Source organism: Nannospalax galili, unplaced genomic scaffold, assembly GCF_000622305.1.
Source record: "Nannospalax galili isolate Female #2095 unplaced genomic scaffold, S.galili_v1.0 scaffold786, whole genome shotgun sequence".
NCBI classification, from domain to species: domain Eukaryota; kingdom Metazoa; phylum Chordata; class Mammalia; order Rodentia; family Spalacidae; genus Nannospalax; species Nannospalax galili.
The window spans coordinates 1,031,497-1,045,535 of record NW_008355774.1 but is presented as its reverse complement, the minus strand read 5'-3'; the positions used below and the strand labels follow the sequence as shown (position 1 = coordinate 1,045,535).

At 50.9% G+C, this 14,039-nt stretch overlaps 1 protein-coding gene across 1 annotated transcript in view; it reads left to right on the top strand.

Moving 5' to 3' along the window:
* Bsn (bassoon presynaptic cytomatrix protein) overlaps window positions 1-13,585 on the top strand; it is a 49,287-nt gene extending 35,702 nt beyond the window's left edge. Inside the window, exons 6-11 of the mRNA XM_008853268.1 lie at window positions 426-2,505; window positions 2,810-3,606; window positions 3,748-3,847; window positions 4,354-4,485; window positions 4,743-4,797; window positions 9,675-13,585. Of these exons, the coding sequence (XP_008851490.1) occupies window positions 426-2,505; window positions 2,810-3,606; window positions 3,748-3,847; window positions 4,354-4,485; window positions 4,743-4,783 (3,150 nt within the window). The 3' untranslated portion in view covers window positions 4,784-4,797; window positions 9,675-13,585. The remainder of the gene's footprint in view (window positions 1-425; window positions 2,506-2,809; window positions 3,607-3,747; window positions 3,848-4,353; window positions 4,486-4,742; window positions 4,798-9,674) is intronic.
* Window positions 13,586-14,039: the final 454 nt, after the last annotated feature.

The following is a 14,039-nucleotide window of genomic DNA, read 5'->3' as shown; positions in this document are numbered from 1 at the left end:
CTACTACACCCCTCCTTTCCCTGACTCCCACTACCCTCAGCCCCCACAAGCTGCTAAGTCCCAAACTTAGAGCCAAACCTGGCTCCTCACTTTAATAGGAGGCAAGCCTATTGAGATGTGCAGGGCTTCTTAAAGCTATTGGACACAGCACAGAAAACAATCTGTCTCCTCTCTTACCTACCTGTTGCCCAGACCTCTAGAAGAAAGACTAAAATGATCACAGGCCTTCCCTTCATAGCAAAGAAGCCAGGACCAGGGGGTTGGGCAGGGTTGACCTTGAGGTTGCTTGGTAAATTAGGGCACCAACAGTGTGGAGCCCAGCTTCTGCCCTGAAGAACCTCCAGACCTGGGTTCTTCTACCCTATGCCCTACCAAAGTCACCCACACCTTGGGTCTCAGTGCTGCCACCCTTCCCTCTGTCTCAGGTGTCGGCGCTGCCACCCAACGGCCTGGTCCGCAAGGTGAAGCGGACACTGCCCAGCCCCCCTCCAGAGGAAGCTCACCTTCCCCTGGCTGGCCAGGCCCCCTCACAGCTGTATGCAGCCAGCCTGCTACAACGAGGGCTGGTGGGGCCCACCACCGTCCCTGCTACCAAGGCCAGCCTGCTCCGGGAATTGGACCGGGACCTGCGGCTGGTGGAGCATGAGTCCACCAAGCTGCGCAAGAAGCAGGCAGAGCTGGACGAGGAGGAGAAGGAGATTGATGCCAAGCTCAAGTACTTAGAGCTGGGTATCACCCAGCGTAAAGAATCTTTGGCCAAAGACCGGGGTGGCCGTGACTACCCACCTTTACGTGGCCTTGGTGAGCATCGTGACTACCTGTCTGACAGCGAACTCAACCAGCTGCGGCTCCAGGGTTGCACCATGCCCACTGGCCAGTATGTGGACTTCCCTGCCTCAGCTGCTGTGCCTGCCACCCCATCTGGCCCAACTGCCTTCCAGCAGCCCCGGTTCCCACCTGCAGCCCCACAGTACACTGCAGGCAGTAGTGGGCCAACTCAGAACGGATTTCCAGCCCACCAGGCACCCACCTACACTGGCCCCAGCACATACCCAGAACCTTCTTTTCCTTCTGGCACTAGTTATCCAGCTGAGCTGGGCCTGCCAAACCAGCAGGGTTTCCATCCGACAGGCCATTATGCAGCCCAAACACCCATGCCAACTACACAGAGCACCCTTTTTCCAGTCCAAGCTGACAGTCGTGCCCCCCACCAGAAGCCACATCAGACCTTACTAGCTGACTTGGAACAGAAGGTACCCACAAATTATGAAGTGATTACCAGCCCTGCTGTAACCATGTCTTCAGTCCCCTCTGAAACTAGCTACAGTGGCCCAGCGGTGAGCAGCAGCTATGAGCAGGGCAAGGCTCCCGAGCTTCCCCGGAGCAGTGACCAAAGCAGTGTGAGCCAGAGCCCAGCCCCCACCTACCCCTCTGACTCCCACTACACCAGTCTGGAGCAGAATGTTCCCCGGAACTATGTGATGATTGATGACATTAGTGAGCTGACAAAGGACAGCACCCCCACTGCCCATGATAGCCAGCGGCTGGAGCCTTTGGGGCCAAGTGGAGTCAGTGGGCGTCCTGGGAAGGAGCCTGGAGAACCAGGTGTCCTCGAGGGGTCCACACTGCCTTGTTGCTATGGCAGAGGGGAGGAAGAATCTGAGGAGGACTCATATGACCCCCGTGGGAAAGCTAGCCATCACAGGAGCATGGAGAGCAATGGCCGACCAGCCAGCACTCATTATTACAGTGACAGTGACTATAAACATGGGTCTCGGACAGAGAAGTATGGTCCAGGTCCCATGGGGCCCAAGCATCCCTCCAAGAGTCCAGGCCCAGCTGTCATCTCTTCAAAGCGCAGCAAGCACCGGAAGCAGGGCATGGAGCAAAAGATCTCCAAGTTCTCGCCTATTGAAGAGGCCAAGGATGTAGAGTCAGACCTGGCCTCCTACCCCCCAACTGCTGTCAGCAGCAGCCTTGCCTCTCGGGGCAGGAAGTTCCAGGATGAAATCACCTATGGGCTCAAGAAGAATGTGTATGAGCAGCAGAGGTACTATGGGGTGTCCAGCCGGGACACAGCAGAGGAAGATGACCGCATGTACAGTGGCAGCAGCCGGTCCCGAGTGGCATCTGCATACGCTGGGGAGAAGCTGTCTAGCCATGATTTCAGTGGTCGAGGCAAAGGGTATGAGCGGGAACGGGAGGCTGTGGAGCGACTTCAAAAGGCAGGCCCCAAGCCCTCATCCTTGAGCATGGCCCATGGCCGGACACGGCCCCCCATGAGGAACCAGGCCTCTGAAGAGGAGAGCCCTGTCAGCCCCTTGGGGCGGCCTCGCACTGCAGGGGGCACCCTTCCTCCTGGGGATACCTGCCCACAGTTCTGCTCCAGCCACTCCATGCCTGACGTCCAGGAACATGTTAAGGAGGGCCCACGGGCCCATGCGTATAAGCGTGAGGAGGGCTACATCCTGGATGATTCCCACTGCGTGGTTTCTGACAGCGAAGGTAATGGCAGCTGGGGGTAATTTCTGCAAATGCTCAGCACCTGGGGGTCTGCCTGCCTGTGGGACCTTGGGCCCCAAGATCTCTCAGCAGGATCTGGCTTGGCATCTCATCAGTGGGCCCTCATGCAGGCTGTCCTTGCCTATTCTATCTGTGCCCTGGTTCCTGGTTGTTGGAGGGTGGGCTGGGGACCTAGTGACCTGCTTGTGGCTGTGGTATCCGCTCTCTGGTTCCCTTGCATGGCTTCAGCTAGGCCTCCCCTGCAGCCAGTCAGGGGTTGATGGTGTTCTGTTTTTGGTCTCTGAAGCGTATCACCTGGGCCAGGAGGAGACAGACTGGTTTGATAAACCCCGAGATGCCCGCTCTGACCGGTTCAGGCACCATGGGGGCCATGCAGTCTCCTCCTCCCAGAAACGAGGCCCTGCCAGGCACAGCTACCACGACTACGATGAACCCCCTGAGGAGGGCCTGTGGCCTCATGATGAGGGTGGCCCAGGCCGCCATGTGTCAGCCAAGGAACACCGGCACCACAGTGACCACGGGAGGCACTCAGTCCGCCATGTTGGTGAGGAGCCAGGACGGCGTGCTGCCAAACCACATGCTCGGGACCTGGGTCGCCATGAGACCCGGCCCCACCCTCAGGCCAGCCCTGCCCCCTCCATGCAGAAGAAGGGTCAGCCTGGGTACCTCAGCTCTGCTGAATACTCACAGCCATCCCGTGCTCCATCAACATACCATCATGCCTCTGACAGCAAGAAGGGCTCCCGGCAGGCCCACTCTGGGCCTGCTACACTGCAGCCAAAGCCAGAACCCCAGGCCCAGCCGCAGATGCAAGGTCGGCAGGCAGCTCCAGGGCCACAGCAGTCACAGCCACCACCATCCAGGCAGATGCCCTCAGGCACAACATCACGCCAGCCACAGATACAGCAGCAGCAACAGCAGCAAGGTCTTGGGCAGCAACTGCCACAGCAGGCCCCATCACAGGCTCGGCTGCAGCAGCAGAGCCAGCCAAACACCCGGGGCTCAGCTCCTGCTGCTAGCCAGCCAGCAGGGAAACCTCAGCCAGGCCCCATGACAGCCCCAGGCCCTCAGCCAGCAGGACTGGTAAGTTAAGGCTCCTGTACATGGGTCCCCCAACTCCCTCAAGGCAGATGCTACAATTGAAGCTTGGGTGTCTCCTTGGTTCCAGGCCAGGGGTGGGCAAGGTGGGTGAACAGGATCTCAGCTATAGGTTCTGTGTTGCAGCCACGGGCAGAACAGGCAAATGGCTCTAAAGCAACAGCCAAAACACCCCAACAGGGGAGGGCTCCTCAGACCCAGCCAACACCCGGACCTGGACCCACAGGTGAGCTATGCCCAGAACACCCAGACTGTTCCTTCCCTATACCTGTACCTCACCTCATCCCTACCCTCACTACATGCTTTCACCAATCCCCAATAAGGGTCCTAGTGGGCTACAGACTTCCAAGCAGAGAACGAGTTAGGGGTTAGAATGGGCCAGTCAGGTCACCAGTACTGGGTCCTGAGGGCCTAGGGAATGGGAATAGAGATCCTAGAAGGCACTGGTAAACCAGGGCCAGGGCCATGACTTCTTGTTTCCCTGTCTGTCCCTCATCTCCTCTGCCCCCCTCATGTTCTTTTTCCTCTCTTTATCCTTCATCAACCATTTTTCCTAGCTTCTTCCCACCCCTTCCCTTCCTGTTCTCATCTTCCTCTATTTATTCGTCTAGCCTCCTGCTCTACCTCACAGATCACCTATATTCAAGTCCTCTCATGGCTCCTCTCCCCTTTCCTCATACCTTGAACAGTCCGGCCAAGGTATGGCTCATAATGGTGCTTTCTTCCCTATAGGACTGAAGGCTGGAGCCAGGCCTGGGGGGACTCCAGGGGCTCCTGCTGGCCAGCCAGGTGCCGATGGGGAAAGTGTGTTCTCCAAAATCCTCCCTGGCGGGGCAGCAGAGCAAGCTGGCAAGCTGACAGAAGGTATGCATTGCCTCAGGCCAGGTCCCTGCTGGGTGGCTTCTCCAGGGTGTTACTGTGGTCTAGATTGGGGTTGGGGATGATTCTGGGTCCAGTCACCAGGGCACAAGCTAGTCAAAGGGTCTACCTGCTGTTGCCCAGTGGTCTTCTGGGTAGTCTTTGCTTCTTGGTCTAGGCTTGGCTTCACTGTGCCCAATGGCCCTGACTAGGAGGGGTCTGGCCCAGTTCCCTAATGTCTCTCTCCTCTTTCTGTGCCACAGCTGTCTCTGCTTTTGGCAAAAAATTTTCCTCGTTCTGGTGATTGTGCCCAGCAGGGTGAGTACCTGTACCTGGCCTCTCCCGGGAACAGCCTGAGTTACTAGGGGTTGGGTCTCTTAAGTCTCAAAGGTTGAGACCTCTGGGAAGAGACTGGTCTTCAGTGAGTGGCACGGTCAGAGTTACAATGTCCTCTCCTGGGGGCATAGAAGAAAGAGCAAGAACACTGCACAGAACCTTTGATAAGGGACCAACTCAGTAGAAGTCCCCAATAAAGGAAGCCAGGGCTAATGTTCCTTTGTGTTTCTCACATTCCAGTCTTCCTGCAGTGCTCTCAAAGAGATGGGCTGGTATGGGTCATAGAGAGGGGTCCCCTGATGCAGCAACTCCCAACCTTCCTCTGCAAATGCTCCATAGGCTCTTGAAGACATGAAGAAAGATGGTATTATTGCTGTGGAAAAATCTCTGGAGTCAAAGGCCTGGGCGCAGCTCTGGACTCTGCGTATAACAGTGAGTGTCAGGACCAGGGTAGGATAAGTCAGAGAAGTAGGTGAATGGGCCCAGTTCCTAAAAGTATGAACTAAGAAGGACCTGGTATACTTCTTTCAGCTGGGGTGGGCCCAGAAGCCCCCATCAGAGGCAGTGTGCTGGCTGGCATGTTGATAGATGAGTCAGGTACTGTCCTTGGGAAAGGGCCCAGAAGCCCCCATCAGAGGCAGTGTGCTGGCTGGCATGTTGATAGATGAGTCAGGTACTATCCTTGGGAAAGGACCCAGTGGAACCAACTGTGGCCCCACAACTTGAGGTCTGTATTCTGGATACTGAATCCAAAGTCATCCTGGAGGACAGGATAGTCCGTGGCTCCTGTGGGAGACATGTCCTTTCTATGATGCCTGGTGCTGGTTTCTTTCCTAACCTTGTAGAACTTAGCAGCTTTGGGCATGAAATCAAGACACTTATCTTCACAGGCTGAGCTTATGGCTTGCAAGATGAAAGAGTAGAATAGGAAGAGAGACAGACAGAAGAAAGATAGAGGAAAGACGGTCACTAGTCAGGTAGTCTCGGCCCCACTCTGGGTCAGCCTGAGTAGAGAAAATAGAAGGGTTCAGGATAGGAGCCTTCTCTGCCTGGACTTCAGTGGTCAAGGAAGAATGAGATGCCCCCTCTTGGAGCCAAGGTCCTATCCTTGGCTCTGCCTCTGTGGACAAAGAAGAAAACGCCTCATCCAAGTTTAGGGAGAGTAGCCTGACTGTGGCTGTTTCTTCTTGAACAGCCAGGAATCACCTATCATGCCACCTCCCTGAGGCACTTCATTCCTTTACACTTGAGAGTTAAGAATATGGAGATGTGTGTAGTAGCCAGGGTAAGGGCCAGCAGTCAACAAGCTGATCATTTCAAGGGAGCGTTGGGCTAGTAAGTGCCCTTACTTAGACAAGACTTGCTTGTGGGAAAGAAGCCAGGTATGGGTCCCAAGACTGCCTGTCTTTTCAGCAGCATGGGGGCACTGTAAAGGCCCTATCTATCCATCTATTTATCCATTTATTCAATAAATGCTTGTCAAGCCCCAAGTATGTGCCAGTGTTTTAGACACTGGGGATACAACAAACAGTCAACAGTCCATTAAGGGAGACAGAGAATAAATAAATTTTAGAATAAAAATCTAGTTGGGTATGGTGGCACACACCTTTAAACTCAGTATTCAGGAGGCAGAGGCAGAAGAATCTCTGTGAGTTCAAGGCCAGGCTGGTCAGCATAGGGAGTCCAGGCCAGCTGGAGCTACATAGTGAGGCCCTGTCTCTAAATAAATAAATAAAAACCTAATTTAAAAGGTAACTTCTGGCAGGGCTGGAGAGATAGCTCAGTGGTTAAGAGCACTGACTGCTCTTGCAGAGGACCTGGGTTCAATTCCCTGCACCTACATGGCGGCTGTGAACCATCCTTAACTCCATTTCCAGGGGAATCCAAAGCCCTCTTCTGACTTCTGTGGCATTGCACAACACAGGTACACTCATTTACATGCAGGCAATACACTCATACACATAAAATAAAAATAATAATAAATTTTTTTTAGAAAGGTCACTTCTGGGGCTGGAGATATGGCTCAGCAGTTAAGAACAGTGACTATTCTTGCAGAAGACCTGGGTTCAAATCCCAGCACCTACATGGCAACAACTGTCTGTAACTCCAGTTCCAGGGGATCTGACAACCTCTTCTGCCTTCCATGGGCATTGCATGACATGGGTGCACTTACCTACATACAGGCAATACACTCATACACATAAAATAAAAATAGTAAGTAAAAAAATTTTTTTTAAAAAGGTAACTTCTGAAGATGGTGGTGTGGTGCTAGTGAAATAGGGTTTCTGAAGCTCTAGAAAAAGTGACCAGAGCTGAAAGTGTGTGAAGTAAGACTTGGGTGGAGAAAAAGCCACTGTGGGATATGCCCAGGTGAAGGAGCAGTGCCAGAAAAAGTTCTGATACTTGACTGGCAGGCTTCAGGGACAGACAAAAGACCAGCACAGTTAGAGTCATAGCAGAGCGGAGATGGTCAGGAGTAAAGTTGAAGTGGGCTTTATTTGAAGAGTCTGAGCTTTATTTGAAGTACAGGAACCACAGTGCAACCCAACATCCTTCTTGCCTTTACTCCAGGACAGTGGGCTCCCTTTCACTTTCCCTCTTAGCTAGATGTTTTCTTGGCATTCCCCTGGAACAAACATGAAATGCAGGGCATGGTGGCATATGCCTTCAGTCCCAGCACTTGGGAGACAGATGCAGGCAGATCTCTGTGAGACTGAGGCCAGCTTAGTTTACATAGCAAGTTTCGACTATAGGGAGACCCTGTCTCAAAAAGACAAAAAAAATAGAAAAGAGAAAGAGAAGAAAGAAAGAAAGAAAGAAAGAAAGAAAGAAAGAAAGAAAGAAAGAAAGAAAGAAAGAAAGAAGGAAAGAAGGAAAGAAAGAAAGAGAAAGGCCACACATGAAATCTGAAGTACTCAGAGGAGGAAATGAGAGACAGCTCAGGTTCAGGACAGCGCCCAACTTGAGTTTAGGGCCAGAACACTAATATTGAAGAGGGAAGAGCCACATAGATGTGTCTTTGTTCTGTGTCCTGCCATACACTGAGACCACTGTTAAAGAAATCTCCTTCAAGTTCCAGCACCAGGCTAACAGTTGGACCAAGTGGTCAAAGCTGCTGTGTGTGTCCATCTCCTGGTGTCATTTATGTCAATTTTAGAGATGACCTAGGCTGGGTGTAGTGGTACATGCCTTTATTCCAGCCCTCGGAAGGCAGAGGCAGGCAGATTTCTATGAGATCCAGGCCAGCTGGGGCTACAGAAAAAAGCAAAAAATGAACAAACAAAAAAACAAAACAGAGATGAGCTAGGAAAGGCTTTCCATCTGAAACAAAACGCCATCCTCCTCACTTTTATTTTAATTTTTTTGACAGGATCTCATATATAGCCCTGGCTGGCCTATAACTCAATATGTACACCAAGCTGACATTGAACTTTTAGTGATCCTCCTGACTTCACTGCCCAAGTGCTGGGATTATAGGTGTGAATTTACTGTACCTGGCTTCTTACACTCTTAAACAAAACAAAAAAGAACTTTTAAATTTATTTATTTTTATGTGTATGAGTGTTTTGCCTGTAAGTATGTTAAGTGCACTAGGTGCATGCAATGCCCATGGAGGACAGAAGAGGGCATCAGATCCCCTGGAACTGGAGTTACAGGCAGTTGTTAGTTGCCAGGTAGTACTGGGAACAGAATCCAGGTCCTCTGCAAGAGCAGCCAGTGTTCTTAACCACTGAGCCCCATCTCTCCAGCCCCAATAGCACAAGAGGCAAAGAGGAATGCCACATAGTGATGGTCAAATTAGGAGTCCTTTATTAATAGCTGGCAGTCAAAGATGGGGCTAACACCCATAGTTACATCAGATCACTATAGTTACACCAGACCAGGAGCAGGTCAGTTAACAAAGAGGTTTCCAGTTAACAAAAAGTTTTGGTTAGGAAAAAGAAGTTTCTCAGAATTGCAGAGACAATGGGCTCCATGGAGATAGAGGCCTAGCTGGGTGGGAGGAGGTACTACCTGGACATGCTACCTGGCTACTTGTAAGTTTCCCAGTATTGTAGAAACAGTGTACTCCCTGAAACTGCCTGCATGATATATATGTTCTTCCTGGCTGGCTGCAGTGGGAATGGCTGAACAAAAACACAGGGTAAAGCAAAAGTCAGCTAGAACAAAATGGAGTTAGTTTTGCCATTTTACCAAAAAGGAACTTTTATTGTACAAAATAAATATCCAGGGACAGCAAGGTGGCTCAGTGGGTAAAGACACTTACTGCCAAGCCTGATGATCTGCGTTTGATCCCTGGAATGCACATGGTGGAAGGAGAGAACCGACTCTTGCAAGTTGTCCTTGACTTTGACCTCCATGTGCAGGCACATGCATGAGTGCACATGCATGCATGTACACACAAAAAAAATAAATGCAAAAAAGAAAAAACTGTATCAAGCTGGGTGTGGTGGCACATGCTCCAATTCCTCCATAGGCGAAGATAGGAGGATCACTTTGAGACTTTGAGGTCAGTTTGGGCAATATAGTAAGACCCTTTGGGGGGGAGGGAGGGAGGGGCAGAGAGAGAGAAAGAGAGAGAGAGAGAGAGAGAGAGAGAGAGAGAGAGAGAAAATGAATGAATCTTTTCCTGGAGATCTAATTCTTCTTTCTTTCTGTCCTTCTTCTAACTTGCACAAGCACCCATCTCTCCATACCTCAATAATATAGAATCCTTGGGTGAAGAGGAGCCAGGCCATTGGCACATGACAATGTCTAAAAGGAATGTGAGGGTGGGAAATTGCTGCCCAGCCTTCTTGACAAAATCCCTCTTTCTTCCCTTCCTTCCCTTTCCTCCTTGTCTCCCTTTCTTTTCCAAGCATCTACAATCTGGCAACCCCTTTGCCCAAAGACTCACACCAAGTGGACCGCAGCAGGCAGGCCTCAGCTGAGGACAGGATGTTTTCTAACAGCAGCTGCCTGGGTGAAGCATCTACTGGACCAGTGGGACCATTGGCTCGGGGAACCTTTGATTCTCTTTCCAGAGACCCTGCCTTCCTCAGGCCAGTCATCCTTGGGAGAGAGGAGCCCTCACCAGAAGGCTGTGGCTGTCTGCTGCTCATCCCACAGCCTCCTTTATGTGGCCTAGCCAGCCAGGCTTCCAATGCGTTATACACAGAGTTTGGTTGCATACTGCCCTCCCTCTGAGATGCCAGAAGTTTTTCCACAGCCTTGGAGAGGGGCTTTGACTGAGGGCTGGGGGCCCCGGGCTCCGTTTCCTTCACATTCCAGCTGGCCCGGATCCCTCTGTGGCTGTAAGGTCCTGCCACCTTCACCCTGCCCTCTGGGTGACATTGGGGCAGACCTCCATGTGGCCAGCATGGGTTTGGGAGAACTTTACAAACACTAGGACCTAACACTGTCTCATTGCTGAAATAAGAGACCATAGCACCGAAAAGCAGCATGGGCACCGGCTGAGGCTTCTCCCAGCCCATGGGTGGTAGCGTGCCAGGCACGCCTGCCATCATCTTAAAGCCATCCCCCCAGCCATCGTGAGCATCCCAGTGGTACCACCATTGTCTTGACCAGCCAGCTCCTCATCCGTACACCTGAGGATTTCTTTTGATTTCAAGAACAGCCTTAATCATTCCAGTTTGATTTACGTGTATACCTCATGAACATTTTTTTCCTCTCTCTCTTTCTCTCTCCTTTCTTTGCTCACCTCCCTTGCCTCTCCCCTCTACCACCTTGTGACTGACGGTTTCCTTTCTGCTCTGCCCCTGCCCAGCACAGGGAGAAATGTTGACTTAGAAGCAATAGGGCAGCAGGCCACTAAGAGCACAAATCCAGGGTGAGGTCTAGGGAAGCCCCTCAGCCCACCTCTGTTTACTGTGCAATTTTAGTCCTTCTTAAGCCATCACCAGTGGGCGTGCTCAGAGCAGAGGAGCCAGGGCTTCTGCCAGCCAAGGGAAAGGCTCAATGCCCTGAGGGGAAGGGGGAGTGTGACACTGTCCATTCACCTGGTGGATTGGGCTACGTTCCTCCCCAAAGCCCTTCCCTTGAAGGCCTCCCTTCATTTTGGGCACAGCCACAAGTCTCATCTAATGTTCTATGCAATTAAATATAAACCCTCAAAGACAACTGTTAATATTTAATAAATTCCATGTTACATATAAGGAGTTAATTGCAAACATGCAATTGAGAAACTGGATAGATATGCTCATATCACCATTCCACCCAACCCGTTCCCACTTTGTGTATGCGTGTGTGTGTGTGTGTGTGTGTGTGTGTGTGTGTGTGTGTGTGTGTAAACTCTTAGTCTGTGGCATGTTTGACCTGTGGCAGGACTCGCTGCTGCCAGGTGAGTCACCGCCTGTCTCGCAGTGGAGCATGCACAGCTAGCAGCCTCTTTGCACGATTTCATTCATTTTAAATGCTTGACCCTCTTGCTTAGAGTTCTTTTCAGAGTTCTTTTTGCCTCTAAACCTCTCCTTTAGGAGCACTTCTTGCTGACTTCTGTACAAGCTAGTGAAGGCCTGCCAGAATTCTTGCCTGAGTATGCCAGGCCATGGAGCAGGCAGCAAAGCCACACACACCTTGCAGTTTTATCTGTCCAAGATTGCAAATAAAAGAGAAACCTCAGAATAGACACAATGATAGGAGCCCGCACAGGATGCATGTGTATGAACGTTCTGTAGGATTGCTGTAGGATTTCTACCTGTGTATTGGTTTTCCCTCCTAACCCAGCCCTGAGCCATAAGAATATGGCTGCTTCTTCCCAGTGGGCGCTATACAAGGGCAGAGGTGGGCTGCATCTATGACCAGAGAGACAGAAGCCAAGAGCAAAGCCTGGCTGTGCCCTAGGGTCCCTAAGTCTTGACTGAACCTGCACCATGCCTCTCCTGTGATTGGAAGGCTTAAAGGACTGTGAGCCACGAGATCTGGGCTGGAGCCAGGGGATCAAAGGGTGATCAGGAAGAGCTGGGCTTTGGGCATTTTGGCCAAAAATATCATCTGGGACAACTGTTCACATAAACAATGATTTTAAGCTGAGCTTCTTGGGAAGTTTCTCAATAGCAAAATTTCCTGAAGGTCTCCTGTAGCCTCTTCCATATCTGTCCCAGGACCTACCCTCTTCCCTGAAGCTCAAGTATCCCACTGTTATCAGCCTCTCTCTCACTGAACCAGGAGTAGGCCAGTGGTACCTGTCTGACCCCTTGAGGTCTGACCTCCCTCCAAAGTACTCTGGTTTGTATCATGCATTTCTCAGGGGCCCACATTTCTCATGCTTTTCTACAAGGCCTACACATCCTTTAGAGGGTGGTCCTGGCCTACCTCTGGCAGCTGTGAGTGGAACAGCCCAAGCTGTGTTGGACTTAAGACCCTGGGTTCCTGGGATTTGGCCTTTTTCCTGCCATCAAACAGCTGCCTCATCTCAGAGATAGGTCTAGGCTATATGAGGACATCTGAGCTAGGGATGAGGAAGGACACCACTGGGGAACTTGAGCCACCCAGGACAAGGTCTGTGTGGGATGTGCCTGATGTTTAAATACTTGGAGATCAAGACAGTAACCCTTTCCACTGACAGCTAAGGGCCTGGACTAGGAGCCACGCACAGGAAGGATGTCAGCATGTTAACTTTTGGCAGGCTCTACTTCAGGCTCTAAATACTAACTTTTTAGCAAATTTTCTTTCTGACTAAACTCTGAGTTTGAAATTTCTGATGTCTGCCACTCCCTATACCTGATTGTACTCACAGGACAGATCATTGCCCCTCTATGAAGATGGCTACAATAATCTTCTAGGTCATGGGTATCTTGGCCCTTGTGTTAACTCTGGACATGACAGCCAGAGGCTGAGGGACAAGTATTCGCTGCTGTGGGAAGTGGTGAGCAATAGGCACATCTCCATAATGGGTAAGAAGTCTCTGGGTAGTCCAGGCCTTCTCCATTCCCCCCCCCCCCCGCCCCGTGTCGTAAGCAAGAGTAATCTCCTCTGCCTACTTGGGGCCTCAATACACCTGCTTCATGGTGATAGCCCTTCTCCCACCACTACCACCTTCCTACCCCTTGGGAAGATCAGATGGTCTTGGGACCCACAATGAGAGAATAGCAAAGGCAGCAACTCTGGCCTGCATTCTGGAGCCTGTGGGGAGTTTTCCAGGCAGGTCCTTTTTCCATGATAATACAGTCCTGCTTTATTGGCTCCTCCCCTTCCATGCTGTAAATATTTGTCATCATGGATTCCAACAGGGTCAAAGGGATAGACCTAATCAACTGAAACTCCTTGGAGATGCCATCTCTGTCTCCCTGGGTGCCATCACCCTGCTGCTATATGCATTGGGGTGGCACTGGAGAGCCATAGAAGTCATGAGATTGTGTAAGCATGTGTACATGAGTGTGTGTATGTATATATGTGTGTGTGCGCGTGCACCTCATTCAACCTCTGGGGTCAAATCAGCTCCTCTCCAAGTGCAGTACCCTGGAGAGTGGTGGCCATCCAACACCTTTCCTCTAGCTTCCATGTCTTGTTTTTGCTCTTTTCTTCCCTCCTCCTTCCCTCTCTTCTTTCCTTCTCTCCTTCTTTATTTGAGGGGGGGAAGAGTGCTGTACAAAGTCAAACAAACAAGTTTACAATTGTAAGTGCAATGACCCGAGTCCTCCACATGACCTTGTGAATTGTGTGCCGTCCTCCTGTGCTCTATGAGAACTCGTGGTACTTCAGTGTCCCTCCCCTGTATTGTGACAAGGTATTTCTGTGGTATCAGAATAAAATGACTTGATATAAACAACCTACAGATTGTCTCTGGCATGGTTTCTAAAGTGGGAAGGCTTAGGCAAACAAGTAAATCTCCAAAGTTGTGACAATATTATCTGTGGTTAAAGAAAAAAAGTATGAAAGAGCAAAGTTTCAGAAGCCTTGGCACAACTTAGGGCTGAATCCAGACCAAGCCATTTGAAGATGGCCCTCCACAAAAGTGCAAGGATAGGTCCCAAGCCAATGGGTTTCCATGCTGCAGTTTTCAGGGGGCCTGGTTCCAAGGAACTAGATGAGCAAGTGCTGTCCCCTGGTGCTATCAAATAAGCCTTATACTTGCCTGCCTTAAACCTCAGAATTGTTTTCGTAGCTAAGCGACCTTAGTACTTCCCCCAAGACCGTCAGGGTAATCCAAGAGTCACTAGAAAAAGCAAAACAAACAAACAAAAACCCCTCAGATTAAACAAAAGTGGTGGAAGTTTTGCCTC